Source organism: Etheostoma cragini, chromosome 6 (genome assembly GCF_013103735.1).
Source record: "Etheostoma cragini isolate CJK2018 chromosome 6, CSU_Ecrag_1.0, whole genome shotgun sequence".
Taxonomy (NCBI): domain Eukaryota; kingdom Metazoa; phylum Chordata; class Actinopteri; order Perciformes; family Percidae; genus Etheostoma; species Etheostoma cragini.
The window spans coordinates 11,960,710-11,975,343 of record NC_048412.1 but is presented as its reverse complement, the minus strand read 5'-3'; the positions used below and the strand labels follow the sequence as shown (position 1 = coordinate 11,975,343).

Sequence of the window (14,634 nt, the reverse complement as noted above, 5' to 3'; positions counted from 1 at the left end):
CAACAGAAAAGATTGTTGCCCTGAAAGACTCAATGGTGCTGAGATCCACATTGGTAATTCCCTCAATGACAATGGCAACGGTAATCCCAGGTAACAGCACTGTCAACAATTTAACATTGGTCGTGTAAATTATTGCACTGAATATCTAAATAACTCCCTAATATATAGCCAGATTTTCCACAGAAATAGCATGATCAGTATTTGAATACAACCATTGGTAAGATTTATGTGTGGTCTTTTTTGAGTAAACCAGTTTGACTCATAATACTGTTTTATTTTATTGTTCGTCAGATGTGCTGTTATCTCGTCGATCACAGCTGGGAGCTCCGACACCTTCAAGTGTAATGGGATGGAAGGTCGTTATGTTAACATTGTGATTCCTGGACGACAAGAATACCTGACACTGTGTGAGGTGGAAGTCACTGGGATAAATACAGATGATTCCACTGAATATGTTTGTGGCTGAGTCTGAAGTAATTCTTCAATTCATCTCCACTTCATTTTAACGCTAATCTTTTCCAGTTTCAACCTCTTTTGCTTCAATAGAATATTTATAGTTATGCTCAATGGCATTAGATCTTTTCCATCAATAACATATTCATACAATGAGCCAAAGACCATTATAGCAAGGTTTAATTGACATCAAGAGGGGCAGACAGAGGAGCCAACATGCCCGCACAGCAACACGACAAACTGACAAAATGTTTTCAACAAAGAAATTAAAAAAACATAGACAGTGTTTCACAAAGTTTCTTCTAACTCAACAACTCAAAAACCTATGCATTTTTATTAGTCTTCAGTCTCTCATGGATTTGGTTGCTGATCCTATGCCACTGTTCCCACGGGAAAAAACTGCAAAAATAGTTATCTTGGATGTGTCTGGCATTGTTTTTTTTCTTGGCCTTGTCTATATCTACTGCACTTGCAAAATAAACATAATTTTTCTCCCACAAAACAACACTCATTGTTTGTCAAGACATTATTGGTTCTCTTTTCAAATGGTTGACATTTTTGGGTAATAAAAGCACATCATACAGACAAAAACAAAAGCATGTACTTGAGAGGCCTATTCATGTTTTATGTTTAAATTTTTCCCTTCATCTTGAGAGAAAGCAGTATCATAGCTCTTGTGGATGCAAGTGATGCATCATATCCATTTAATGTTGGGGGACATTTCTACTGGGCCACAAACAGTATAATCATTAGGGAAAGTGTGTCTCAAAAGATGCAAAAGACATGGAGAATATTTCCATTTAATTAAATATTTGGTTTGAATATTTGACTGAATGAAAAACTTGAAGCAGTTGATAAACAATGGGATGAGATCATGTCAGACAAAGGGTTATTTTTTCTTAAGGTGAAACGTGAGGGCAAAATCTGGGTTTATGCTGTTAAAAATATGTGAATAATAACTATAACACGGGCAGCTAACCAGGAACTAAGTCTGGGAAACAAAATTAACAAACAGTGGCTTTACCATTTTCTTCCTGATGGTTACTAATGTTTTACTAAACAGAATCCTGAGTACTAAGCAGTTAATAGTGAATTGGCTATATCACCTTTTACCAGTAGATGTATTCTAGGCATAAGTGACATAAAGAAATAACCAAAAAATAATAGCGTGGTCCCTCGACCATTTATGATGTGAAGAATTCACAAAAGACATTTTTACAATTAATATCCTAAACAAACACCTGATTGATCGATCTCAAGTGTTCTGTAATTATATTGGCATGTCATTTCAGTTATTTTCATAAACACGGTAAATAATGTGTAAAACTGATGCTGTCCATCTGGCGGAGCATAAAGTTTTAAAATCGTTATCATATGCAGAATCAATTGTGTTTATTAGTATGACTTTATTTTGTTTATTATTAAATGTGTGTTTTCATTGTAACGCATGTCTTAAACATTTTGAAAGATGCACGAATAATATATGTGCAGAACTTTCTTCCATTTACAATCAGATTAATTCTGACACCTGTAGCTTATTAGATGATTTCAAATTGATGGGTATGAAAAAGGCATGCCGTCAAAATGTGTAATTACACACCATTGCTTATCTTATGCTGTTAGAAGATGTGGAAATGGGAGTCATGTGCTTGGCTGGACAGAGATAACGGCTTAAAGTGTAGCTCCTGGCCCAACTTTGCCAAATAGTTGTTATTACGAGTTACTTAAAGCAGAATGGCAAACAATGGCAGAGCCCAACGCAGTGATACTGATGCTATTGCGCAGCCATTACTGGAGAAATGTTACTTCGAACAGGTGGGGATTGACAATGACGAGAAGCTAACTGCTATTGTTTCTCAACAAGCACCTCTGACTGCAAGCCTTGAATTTATCAGATCTGACATAAACAACCTAAAAAGTACTGAGGAAAGCAACTTTAAGTGTTGTTAACAGCCATGGCCGTGCTTTTCAAGAGCTGGAGGTTAAGCTAGCAGATATGAAAGACAGAAACCTAAGATGCAATATCCTCATTGTTGGGCTGAAAGAGGTGTATGAAGATTCCTCGAACTACACCTCCAGCAACCTCCAGGTGGAAACCAACACAGAACAGACTGACATACAGAGAAAAGGGGAGAGAACAGACCCACTAGAAAGTGGGACAGGGAAGAAAAGCTGACCCATAACACTGATGGCATAAAGAGGGAATGTAAACAGCAACTACAATTGCACAAAATGCTTACTGGTTGATGCGTTCACCAATATTCCAGTAAAGGACACTCACAGAATCTAGAAAAAAGAAATAAAACATTTGTAAAACAAATTACTAACGTCTATTTAGTGTATATTCTTGTCCTGTCTATGCGCCAAAAAAAAAGAGATGGAAGGATAGACTTCCTGCAACGTACTGATGAAGTTGTTAATAGGACACTTGATCCAATCACGGCCAACAGCACGAGCAAATCCGGTTCCCTGGACACAGCAGAATTCCCCAACATGAACTGTGGTGACCTCTGCCCTGGCAAGCATCAGTGAACCTAAAATAAACAAACAGAGTGGCACTCAATGTGGTAAAAGGTGGCCAGCTAAATACCAGTAAAATGGAAATGGGTAGAACAGGTTGACAATTGTGATCCACTATAACTAAGTATAGAGCCCCACTGGCAATTAGAAAGTACCGGAGAGGTAAAAATGGCCCCACAAGGACAATAAGGTGTGTACAAAGACATTGTTCAATAAACATGAGTGGAGTAGGGTTGAAACTCTCTGTAAGATGAGCGGTGAGAGAGGAACCAACATTTTGTCAGGCGTCAAAACTGCTTTGGCCCAGGGGAGGTACAGATGGCAATATGGAGGTTGGACACCACCTAATGACCTCTCCTCTGTGCCAAGGCTACATCCATTTAAAATTGGTGTAAGAAAGCATACAGTAGTTGATGTAATGAAACCTGCTAGTCACAAACTTTGAACACTGACCTTTATACAAAACCCACACTTGTTATTTGAAAAGGGGATTTATTAATTCCTTGTTTGTAAACTATGCTCTACACAAACTTTTTTTGTCACAATCACAGCTGCTACCAGTGGGCTTGAAAGCTTCCAGGTAGTTTGTTGGTAGAATGACTGATCTTTAGTCTTCCTGTTCTGTATTTTCCATATGCAGTTTTGTCAGTAAAAATTATCTAAATTAGGTCAAACCATACATTACAACTTTGTAAAGACAATGCAATAATTATAACTATGTTCAAAAACATTATGGATGTGCATCACAGCTGGGGTAAAGCTGCTGACTGCTTGTTCTTTGGCAGCTTAGGAAAAATCCCACATGTATTAATCTGTGGCTTCCTCAATTTATCTTTAATGACACATTTTTAAGATTTGTATAGATCCTAGTATTGCTAAAAGTAGCCATGGGAGAGAATGTTCCCACGGTTGATTTTCACTTCAGGTTGTTTAAGTGAGGACAAAACAATCCCCTTACATAAAAACATATTAAACATAGCCTTTTTAAGCTGACTACTTCTCTTCTACTTCTTCTACTTCATCAATTGACATACCTGCTTTCCTTCTTCTCTCTTTTGGCCCATTCATTTTTTTTACAAGATAGACATGCTAATTTCATGCACACTAAAATTTGCATGCAACACTCCCCATAATCAGGGGTAAATTCACTAAGCATTTTCCCCCACAACTTTAGGAATATTGCTAAGAGCAAATTGCAATTATTTTCGCTTGTGTTCCCATTTTAGTTGTTTTGTTCTCATGTCAATCGACCGCAATCTTCATGTAGATTTACATGTCTTGTCCTTCAAAAACTTCACCCAGCTAGCGATGAAAATACTCTCTTTTAAAGGACAATTCCGGCGCCAAATTAACATAGGGGTTAATAACATATGTGTACCTAGTTGTTCTCTGGGATATATTTTCATGATTATTGAATGTGTCTCTAGCTTGAAACAAGCATCCCCCTTTGCATCCTGGGAGAGACGTGGACATGGTTGAGGAGTACAGATACCTGGGTGTCAACATTGACAGCAGGCTGAACTGGAAAATCAACAGCACTGCTGTTTAGAAGAAGGGGATGAGCAGACTCTATTTCTTGAGGAAGCTGAGATCCTTCAACGTGTGCAGCAAAACGTTGGAGATGTTTTACCAGTCTGTTGTGGCCAGCGCGCTGTTCTCCTCCGCCATCTGCTGGGGCAGCAGCATCGGAGCCAGCGACACAAACAGACTGAACAAACTGATCAGGAGGACTGGCTCCATGATTGGCTGCAAACTGGACACATTTGAAGCTGTGTTGGAGAGGAGGTCTCTGGACAAACTGTGATCTTTTATGGATAAGCCCGACCACCATCTCCACCCCACACTGGTCCAACGGAGGAGCAGCTTCTCTAAGAGGCTCCGACAGCTTCGTTGTCATACGGACCACACAACACAACAATAGGTTTATCTACATATTTATCATTACTCGTTAAGCAGTTGCAAATGTTTGTATTCCCAACTTGCATGTATTAAAGTATTTGATGTTGTATTCTATCCTATTATTTCATTTATATTGTAGGTATGTGTATTGCATCCTAGTATTTCATTTATATTTATATTCTGTGCTGTGTGACTGATATTTTGTTGCTGTAACACTACAATTTGTCATTATGTTGAGATCAATAAATATCTATCTATCTATCTATCTATCTATCTATCTATCTATTTATCTAAGCTAGCACAAACTGGTGATTAGCTTCTTAAGCTAGCTTTTGGGGCACAAGGTAAATTACTATTTCATACCACTGTCAAGGCACAAAATAGCATCACATTTCAACCGTAGCATAATGAGTGTCCTTACATGTAAACCGAAACATTTAGAACTTTGTAAGTGTACAGACAGTTTATTAATTAAAAAAAAAGTTTTTAAATACAATTAAAATAGTTTATAAAGACGTTTATGTTTACCTGCGCTTTCTTTGAAAACAGTCATGACCAGTTGAACGACGAATGCTGTGCAACCAGTAACCAGTAACATAGCACAAACACAGCATAACAATAACAATTTACCCTATGCCCCAAAATCTAGAAGCTAGCTCGTTTTAAGACAGAGCCACATTTGATTAGCGTATTAGGACACTTTTATAGACATGCAGCACATCCTGGCACCACCATTTTCATCTAAAACCTCTCAGAGATCTCTAACGTTGCAGCTTGCATGTAAAATTATGTAATTTCAAATTCATTAAGTAATTACAGCCATCCTTGATAAACAATTAGCCGGATCTTGTGCCCTCTGCTGCCAATGCTTGTTTTCTTGTTGCTGCGTCCCATTCCTAGAGCTAGTCCCATCCCTGCTTTGGCAGTTGAGCAAGAGGGAGTAGGGATGCATACCTTGACCCTGATCCAGCATAACAGATCATGATAGAGTAGAAAAAAATAATTACATAACATTTAAACATTCATTTATTTTAGAATTGACTTTGTAATTTCTATAAGAAAAAAGAAACTTGAATCATTTGAATAGTAGGAGTAGGACAGCAATCTGTTTGACTCACTCTAAAAAAACTCAACTTTGAAAAACCCTCCCAGTAATTTGACGGTAAAACTCTTATACAACAAGTCTCCTTTAAAACTGATTGACTGAGTTTTGTTTCAATGTGCTTTATCATAGAACAGTGGTACATTTAACTGGCTCTGTGGTTCCTCATAGCCCTCCTGTGTAAAAGGTGGTGCATAGTTGGTAGGCTGACTATATTCAGTACATGAAAAATAGCATTTGGTTGATGTAACCTTCTTTCATATGTCTCACTTTTTGATCCACTTGATCATTAGTGTGAGGAGGAGGCATCAGGGGAAATCTCCCCTCTAACCATGAGTGTTTCATGCTCAACCTAGCATTTAATCACTCCATAGACAACAAGACACCATCAGAACACATCTTGGTTTTGTATGTGTCTATGGCTGTGCATGGTTATTTGGTGTGTGAATTTACTTGTTTTCAATTTTTTTCATGTTGATGACATGCATGTATGTTTGTGCGTGTTGTATTCATGAAGGGGCCATAGGTCTGCTTTTGTGTTTGTGCTCCATTGTTTATTATGGCGGCCAGTTGAGTTGTGTTTGCCTGTACAATAAATCTGGATGGTCTTATTGTGTGCTGTGACCATTGATCACTTAAAGTGTAAATTGAGTATTTTTAACCTGGATCATATTTTTCATGCATTTGTGTCTAAGACTAATGTGAACAAAAAGCTTTGAAATTGGTTGACTAGTGAGCGAGAATGTTGTAACCCATAGTCATGAACCAAGCTGCAACGTAAATCTATAGGGCACACCCTCAATGCACATCCACTAAAAGAGGGTGGTTTCACAACTGACAGGCTCAGATTGTTATTATAGGTGTCCGACAACATTATGGGAAGATGGAGACATTTCCATTATCCTGCAATGCCTATGTGTGAAACTTACTGTTGCCAGGGCAACACTGTGTTGTAAGAGCATTAACTTACCTCCGTTCTGTCTGCAGCTCTCCACATTTTTCTTGAGGAAAATCAGCTATGGTATGAAGTTTCTTCTCCTCTTTGGCTGGCAGTAGTTATCCCTGGTCAAAATGGTCACTGCACACCCCATAGTCTGCACGGTGAAGTGCCAGCACAGCTAGCTTCAACTTCAGCCTGTCAGTATCCAAAGGAAACGTCTATGAAAAATGTGCAACATTTTGCAAGCAGGATTTGGATATGTGCATTGGAAAACTTTAAGATAACACAAAACTATGCTTCATGCCAACAAACATCGCCGGAACCTCTATTCCTAATTGTTTTCCACACTGGAAACATCCATGGTTCTACGCCGCTATCTTTTGGCAAGTTACCTCGGGAGATTTCAGAATGAGACTTGATCCTCTTCCTATTAGACACTTACAGTATAATAACAATCTGAGCCTGGCAACAACAAAACAAGCACTCTTATTGAATGTACATTGATGGTGCATATATGACCTATAGGATTACAGTTCAGCCTGTTTCTCGGCTGCCGGCTACAGTGCTCTCACTCAATACTGGATCAATTTTAAAGATTTTTGTTCACACGATTAGTCACTTACTCTCTAAGACCAGTGTACCTCACACATGTTGTGAAGCACTCTTGTGGTTTATTAAGTGATCATGACAATAAAAAAACCTTGAGACAAACACATTTTGATAAAAATAATGTAAGTCAGGAAATCACAAAGAGAAAGAGAGGGAGAAAGATGACAAACATGCTTCATGAAGGGTTAATTAACACAGAAACTACACATGTTGGTCCCAAATACATATGCTTATAAGAACCAATACAATTCATGCTCATACAAAGTCCTTAACCTACAAAAGTGTTGTGCTCATGTTTTCATTAGACACAAAATACACAAAGGAAACATGCACTCATAACACACATACACAAACACACACACACACACACACACACACACACACACACACACACACACACACACACACACACACACACATCAGAGCAAGGTCAAGCCTGACAGCAGGCAGATGAAGAGCCACTTAGGAGACCTGTCTCTTGTCTTTATCCTGTGCCTCCCCTCTGGGAGCTCTGTGCTCAAAGAGTCTATTGATAGGAAATAAACGATGAAGTCATAGTTCCTCTCAATGTCAAAAGGAAGATAAATTAATTGAATAAGTGTTACAGTACAGTAAAAAAGTAGAACAAAATTGTGTAAAATTACAATTAATCCCATAATTAGTGGAGACTTAATCATGTTGGGTGTCTTTGGGGGATGATGTCTCATCAAAGTGCCATAAACCAGCTTGCAGACATAAGTAATGCAAGTACAACCACCTCATGACTTGTCTACCCATGTGTGGACGCTTTCTATCTTCATTGTAGTATATGTGGAACTCCCTACGGCACGCATTTATGGAGTGCCAGGAAGGACTCTTGAAACTTGGAGGAGTATCGCTGAAGCTTTGAGGTCCAGGCTGTAGTCTTGTGCTACAGCCTTTGCTTTAACTTGCCGAAGTGTGTGGTCCCTTGTCTTATATCTGTCTGTGTATGTGTCTGTTTCTGCATGTGTTGTTTTGTCTCCATCCCTTCCGTCTCTCCTCTATGTGTTTTTTGGTCCTGGGATGCGTTCCCAGTCTCATTGTATTGTTTGTAATTGTTTGTCACTGTTTGTAATTTCTAAATGTTTAAAAAATAAAGAAAATTCATCACAAAAAGTAATGCAAGAATGAAGACATCTTATGCATAAAGAACAAATATAAACTGTGAAGTGGAATAGGCAATAACATGTGATTGTTTGTGATATTGTACGCCACATCCATACAACGCAGAAACAGCAGCACAATGGAGTAAATAAACTATATTGAATTAGATTTAGAGAGTAAAACTGAAAAGAGAAGAAAGAATAGATAATGCTTGCCCGCAACATGAAACCAACCTTCCAGCACACCCAGGGTAACCAATGCCCCAAACAAACTAGAGTTGGAAATGAATGCTTCACATCATGAGAGCTTAGAAGAGGGATTGGAGAGTCTGTATATGCTCAATATTGTTGATTCTGCTCCACCAAGCAGGCCTATCACCTCTGAAAACACTGGAGACCCAACATACAGATTATAAATATGCATGGAAATCAATACATATTTGGCAGTGGGGGAGAGAAACATTGGGAAAAACACAGGAAGAGAGCAGATGCCCTGGAATGTTCATCTTCATTTATTACAGTCATTTATTCTCTTTCTCTCTCTTCCCTCTGCTGCACACGCACACACACACACGCACGCACACACACACACACACACACACACACACACAAACACACACACACACTCCACAGCAGGAGGGGGAGAGAAAGAATATGTCCAGATCAGCAAATTATCCATTCTTTTCTCTTCAACCAACCCTGTGGGGCTGTGCAGTGTGTAATAGCAAGTGCACTCCTCTGACGATTAGCCAGACTGTATATTTGTCATTGACGGTCCAATGGAGGCAAGGGACCTCTCTGAAACACAGGTTCAGTCATCCATTGACTTCCATCCTACATAGTATAGAGTCCACAATTTAGATTTTACTTTTTTTAGTTTTGTAAAATACAAACTATAGAAGAGTGGTTACACAATTATTGAAGGATCTTACAATAAATAAGAATGTTTTACTTGCAGTGTGCCATCTTGAGCTGCAGATGTAACAGGACCTTGCCAGGAGCAATTTGTAACGATGTCCGGTGGCAGCAGTAGGGTTTGTGGAGAGATCTTTTTTTTTTTTTTTTTTTTTTATCAATTTCCTGCATTCCAGAGTAGTAGCTTCCATCTACTCCTAAAACGTCATCCTACTCTGTCTGTGCATCATATCCTTTTAGTCTAAAGGCTCTGACACACCAAACCGACGGCCGACCGTTCGCAGAAGAGGCATTTATCTCTGAACATGGTGATACTGCTAAGCCAAGTCTCTCCAAACAAACATGCTGTACACATGTTTTACTTCATTCATGTTGTATCACATCTTTCAAATAACACAAACATCTCTCTCCAAAAGAAAGCCATGTTACCCTTAAAAAATAAGCGCAACTACAAACACTATCAGCAACACATGTCTGCACCACTGCAAACACCACCACCAATACAACAGACAACACCAAATGCAAGCTGGATAAACAGTATGGAATATTAATGCCACAATAATAAGCATTGATATTTAACATTAACTTACCCTTTGTGTCTACTCCCGTTTTTTTGTTGGCAACAAAATAGCTGACTAACTCCTTGAATTCCAATTCCTGAAGAAGGTCACTTGCAATGGACATTAGTGTTCATGGCTCAGTCTCTCTTAATGTACGTTTTTTGGTATTTTTTTAATTGCCTCTCTGACGTGGACAGGTCAGCATGTACTGTAAGTAAGCATGGACAGTGTCATCAATGGAATCTCCCCATTTGCTGGGTCAGTCTTATATGGATCATCTGGTCTTGTGTCTACAGCAACTACCGTACCCTCAGTGTCATCTTCTGCAGGCTCTCCACTTTGCTAGTGCGGGGACTGAAGCTACCCTTCGGCCTACATATGTACTTGTTTAACTCAGAGACTCTTCACAACTGGAGTTTGCAATGCGGAGATCCACTTGTTGGCTTTTAACCCTAACGCCGCTCTATTGACACACAATGCAAGCGTTGGCGCTAGTTGCTGCAAAGTTGTTCGGGTAGTTGAGTCACTGGGTATTCACTGATGGTTCTCTAACCCTATATAGATTTATGAAACATTTGTCTTTTGCCAAAAGTAGCAGTGGTTAGGACATTTACTCACTTTGTGTCTTGTTCAAATTAATATGAAACTACCAGTAATTAACAAGAGAAACTACTGTCTCTGTTAATGGCAATGGCTGTAAGGAAATCTTGTCATTATGGGAAATAAATGTGTCTCCAGATTATGGTTTATTGTTAACCCTGCTCTGTAATGGACATTGATTTATACACATTTACACATTTGTACACATTTATTCACATTTTTAACACAATGGCCTATGTAATAATAATAAACACATTGTGGCATCTATGTACATGTATTTGATTAATTTAGTATGCTTTCTGGGAGCACTTGGTCTAATAGTATAATAATAATACGTTTAGTTGATTTAGCACCTTTTACCGAAAAATGTTACAAAGTGCTTCACATGATAAACGTTTGTGGAAATACAGTAGAGTCCAACAGAAGATAAGCAAGAAAAAAAAAATTAAAGACCACTTCACTTCGTCTCTTTTTTCCCATTTGGTCTTTATCTATGCATTCCTATTGCTGTCTTCTTCTTCCCTTTTTTTTTCTTTTCTTTCACTGTTTTTTTTCTTCTTCTTCATTTCCACATTTCTCTCTCATGTCCTCTTATTCTCTCTTTTCATTTCCATCTCCCATGAAGCACTCTCCTTCTGTCCATCGCTGGCCTCTTAATATGCTCAAATATGCAAGCCATTGGCTTTTAATGTGTACTCCATATAGACCATACAGGTGCATCATTAATCTAAGCTCTTTGCAGTGCTAGTTCTTTGAAATGGTAAATGGATAACACATTGTTTCCTGTGTGAGCCAGGGCATCCATATTATCTACCATCACCCCTTAATAAATTACACCAGGAGATGTGGTATTTTGTCTCTGTGTGCCAAGCATTGTGCTGCTGGACTTCCCTGGTGGATGAATGAATATCATACAAGCGTGTTCTCTAATTACCCCTTCTTTTCTCATGCTAACACCCACACACACTTTCAACCCCTCTCTCCAAGGGTTTCACCAGGTTAGGAATGCATAACAGACTTTACTAAATAGTTAGTGATGAAATTACTAAATAGTTTATAAAAGAACTGTGCCCTGTACTTAGACAACTACATTTCAGAGCAAATTGGCTTTTTACAGCATTATGTGTGTTACTCTACATGGCCAGCAACTTGTACTACTGTTGTAATGTTGTTTGTGGAACGTATTACAGTAAGTCAGTGGACAATATTTATCTACAAAAACTGAATCTTGGAAAAGAAAAGAAAAACATTTTGGGAAATGCATAACCACATCTTGTATCTCATTGGATTTGAGGAGATTGGAAGGGTTGGGTTATGAGAACTGGTTACATGTTGGATTCATTGGATTCAGGTCCTGGTTGGCAAAACAAACAGTTTTTGCTAAGCTCTGATGCTAAAAAATATATCAAACCTTTTTGCATGTGTCTTTTCACCAGAGAAACAATCAAGTGCCACTAACACTGATTACAGGCACTTCTAAATTCTTGTTCACATGAACCTTTAATTGGTATAGTATTATTCATGTGCAGATATTTAATAGGTTATACATCATGATATAGTATGATGTAAAATGAGGAATTCAGCACCCTCATATAGGCCAATAGAATGATCCTTTGTTTCATGACCACATTTTCAGACACTGCAAAGGTTCAACTATAAGATTGGCAGTCTGATCAGGACCCCTTAAATCAAATAATTTAATAGTCAGCTATCGTGTTCAAGCTTAAATTATATACTTATGAACATAAATTTGTACAAGACACAGTCAATGATCATGTCATGCAACTGCTGAATTAGGGTACTGGCACCTTTTTTGGACCAACACCCTAAAAAAAAGTACAACATTGTGGATGTGTACTAGGACAAGGGCAATTTAGAGAAGGCATGGAGTTTAACTGCAGGTCTGCTTGGAGTGGAAGGTATACTAGCTTAATAAAGATGTGATTATTCTTTCAAGCTCTTGTGGAGACAATAAAATCTGCTAGTTAGGCAGGCGAGACGCTCCAATTCTGAGACGCTCCCAGTGGTATGGCACTTGACAGAGGAAGGAACAAAACCGCAGCGCAGCTGGAACGCAGCACAGATGCACCTATTGCAAAATCCCGGTAAGACAGCTAGTCTATTTTCCAAAATAATTATTCCTTTAAAAGACACTGAGAAGGGCGTTGTGTTAAAAACTGCAGTGGCTACTGTGATCTAAGCATATTGTATTATAGGTTCTTTAACCTTGCACTTTTTATGGCATTTCATTTGTCCCAGGGCACATCACAGAAACATTCTCATCAGCCAGGTCATCTACATCACTCCCTAGAAAAAAATAAATACAGTGATAAAAAGAACATCTGGTAGTCAAAGGTTCTTAAAGTGAGTGCAGTGAAATGGACTTCCGTCTGCCTGTCCATTTGTTTCTTTTCTCTCAGATCCCACCAGTGATTCATTTTCCAGTAGGCCTATGATGTGTAAAGAACCGTTTGTCTTCACAAGCTAAGGGCACCCTGTGGTTTTATTTATGTGGTGTTTAGTAAAATATAGGGTTACAGCCTTATGGTATTCTGAAATGGGGTTACTGCTTATTAATCTCTGTCAAAGGCACAGTTAGACGTATGGAGAACAGATAAACATACATGCATGCCTGAATGACAAACACACACAAACACACACACACACACACACACACACACTACATGAGAACATAATCAAAATGTCGTTATTAGACGCACACACCTGGACAGAATACACGATAAGGCTTTAAATGTGACTCATTTTAAATTTGAAATGCTTGCGTTGTAATGACCTAATTTTCAAAGAAAATATACAAAAAATTCTACACGCAATATTGTTCTAGTATGGTTGACAGGGAGGAGGGGGACAATTTGTTTTGACACAAACTTGACAAGCAATCACAGAAGAAAAACACTACTCTGAAATCATTTGAGTGCTGCAACCGATATATAATGAATAAAGTTACAATAAGGCCCTTAAGGGAGCCTGGTTAGGCGATCACATATAGAAGTTTACTCCTCAAAGCAGCGGTCGCGGGTTCGACTCCAGCCTGCGGCCCTTTGCTGCATGGCATTCCCTCTCTCTCTCCCCTTTCAAGTCTAAGCTGTCCTATGGCCTAAACTGCCCAAAAAATCTTCAAAAAATGGCCCTTCACAAAATCCTCATCAGTGGTGGTTTTCTGCTTGATACATTACTCAAATAATTTGTCATTTATCAAAATAGTGTGTTAATTTTCTGTCCATCGACTAACAAAATGAAATTCTTCAGCACACACATGCACAACCTCAAGTCACCTGCATTCCTGTATGCTATTCTTTGCAATGCTTTTATCTCACAAACTCACTGTTGTCCAAGGTCCTTCTCCAGTGCACACGCATAGAGAATTGCACACATGCACACCACAATGATAAAATTAGTTGTACTCGGGCCAAGTCCAGGGATAGCCTGAGGATGTGGAACAGTTGGCTGCCACATTTGGCTGGTTCCACCCTGTTAGTCAGATATGGGCTCAAGTGTACAGGGGGAATAGTCTTTTAAATGATACCTACCCCACTGCCTGTCTCACATGTTTGTGCACAGTATGCAAATGTTTAAGAGATACATATGTACTGTGCACGCGTGTGTTTATGTAAATTATTGTGTGTGTGCATGTGTCTGCGTATGTACTCTGTCATTTTTTGACATGTTTTTTTTCCTGAACATAAGCAAGCTGTCCTGTCCAACTGCTCCATTACGCCCGCTAGTGAAAGTGTGTGTGTGTGTACTCATGCAGGCTTAATTTCCCAACTCTCACATTTTCCCGTTCACAAGGTCTTTTTTTTGTAATAGATCTGTTAGGCTTTTCAAAGAAAATGAAAATGTGTGTGTTAATGTTTACTGCTTTGCAACTACCACAATCATTAGTGAAAT

General features: G+C 38.7%; 1 protein-coding gene and 1 long non-coding RNA gene across 2 annotated transcripts in view; one reads left to right on the top strand and one right to left on the bottom strand.

The window, feature by feature from the left end:
- LOC117945799 (fucolectin-4-like) overlaps positions 1-609 on the top strand; it is a 6,300-nt gene extending 5,691 nt beyond the window's left edge. Inside the window, exons 6-7 of the mRNA XM_034873499.1 lie at positions 7-90; positions 292-609. Of these exons, the coding sequence (XP_034729390.1) occupies positions 7-90; positions 292-466 (259 nt within the window). The 3' untranslated portion in view covers positions 467-609. The remainder of the gene's footprint in view (positions 1-6; positions 91-291) is intronic.
- Positions 610-4,290: 3,681 nt separating this feature from the next.
- On the bottom strand, positions 4,291-9,842 carry LOC117945862. The gene is made up of 3 exons (XR_004656917.1): positions 9,831-9,842; positions 5,236-5,237; positions 4,291-4,351 (listed from the first exon to the last, which is right to left on the bottom strand). It is a non-coding gene; the product is annotated as an uncharacterized LOC117945862 (long non-coding RNA).
- Positions 9,843-14,634: the final 4,792 nt, after the last annotated feature.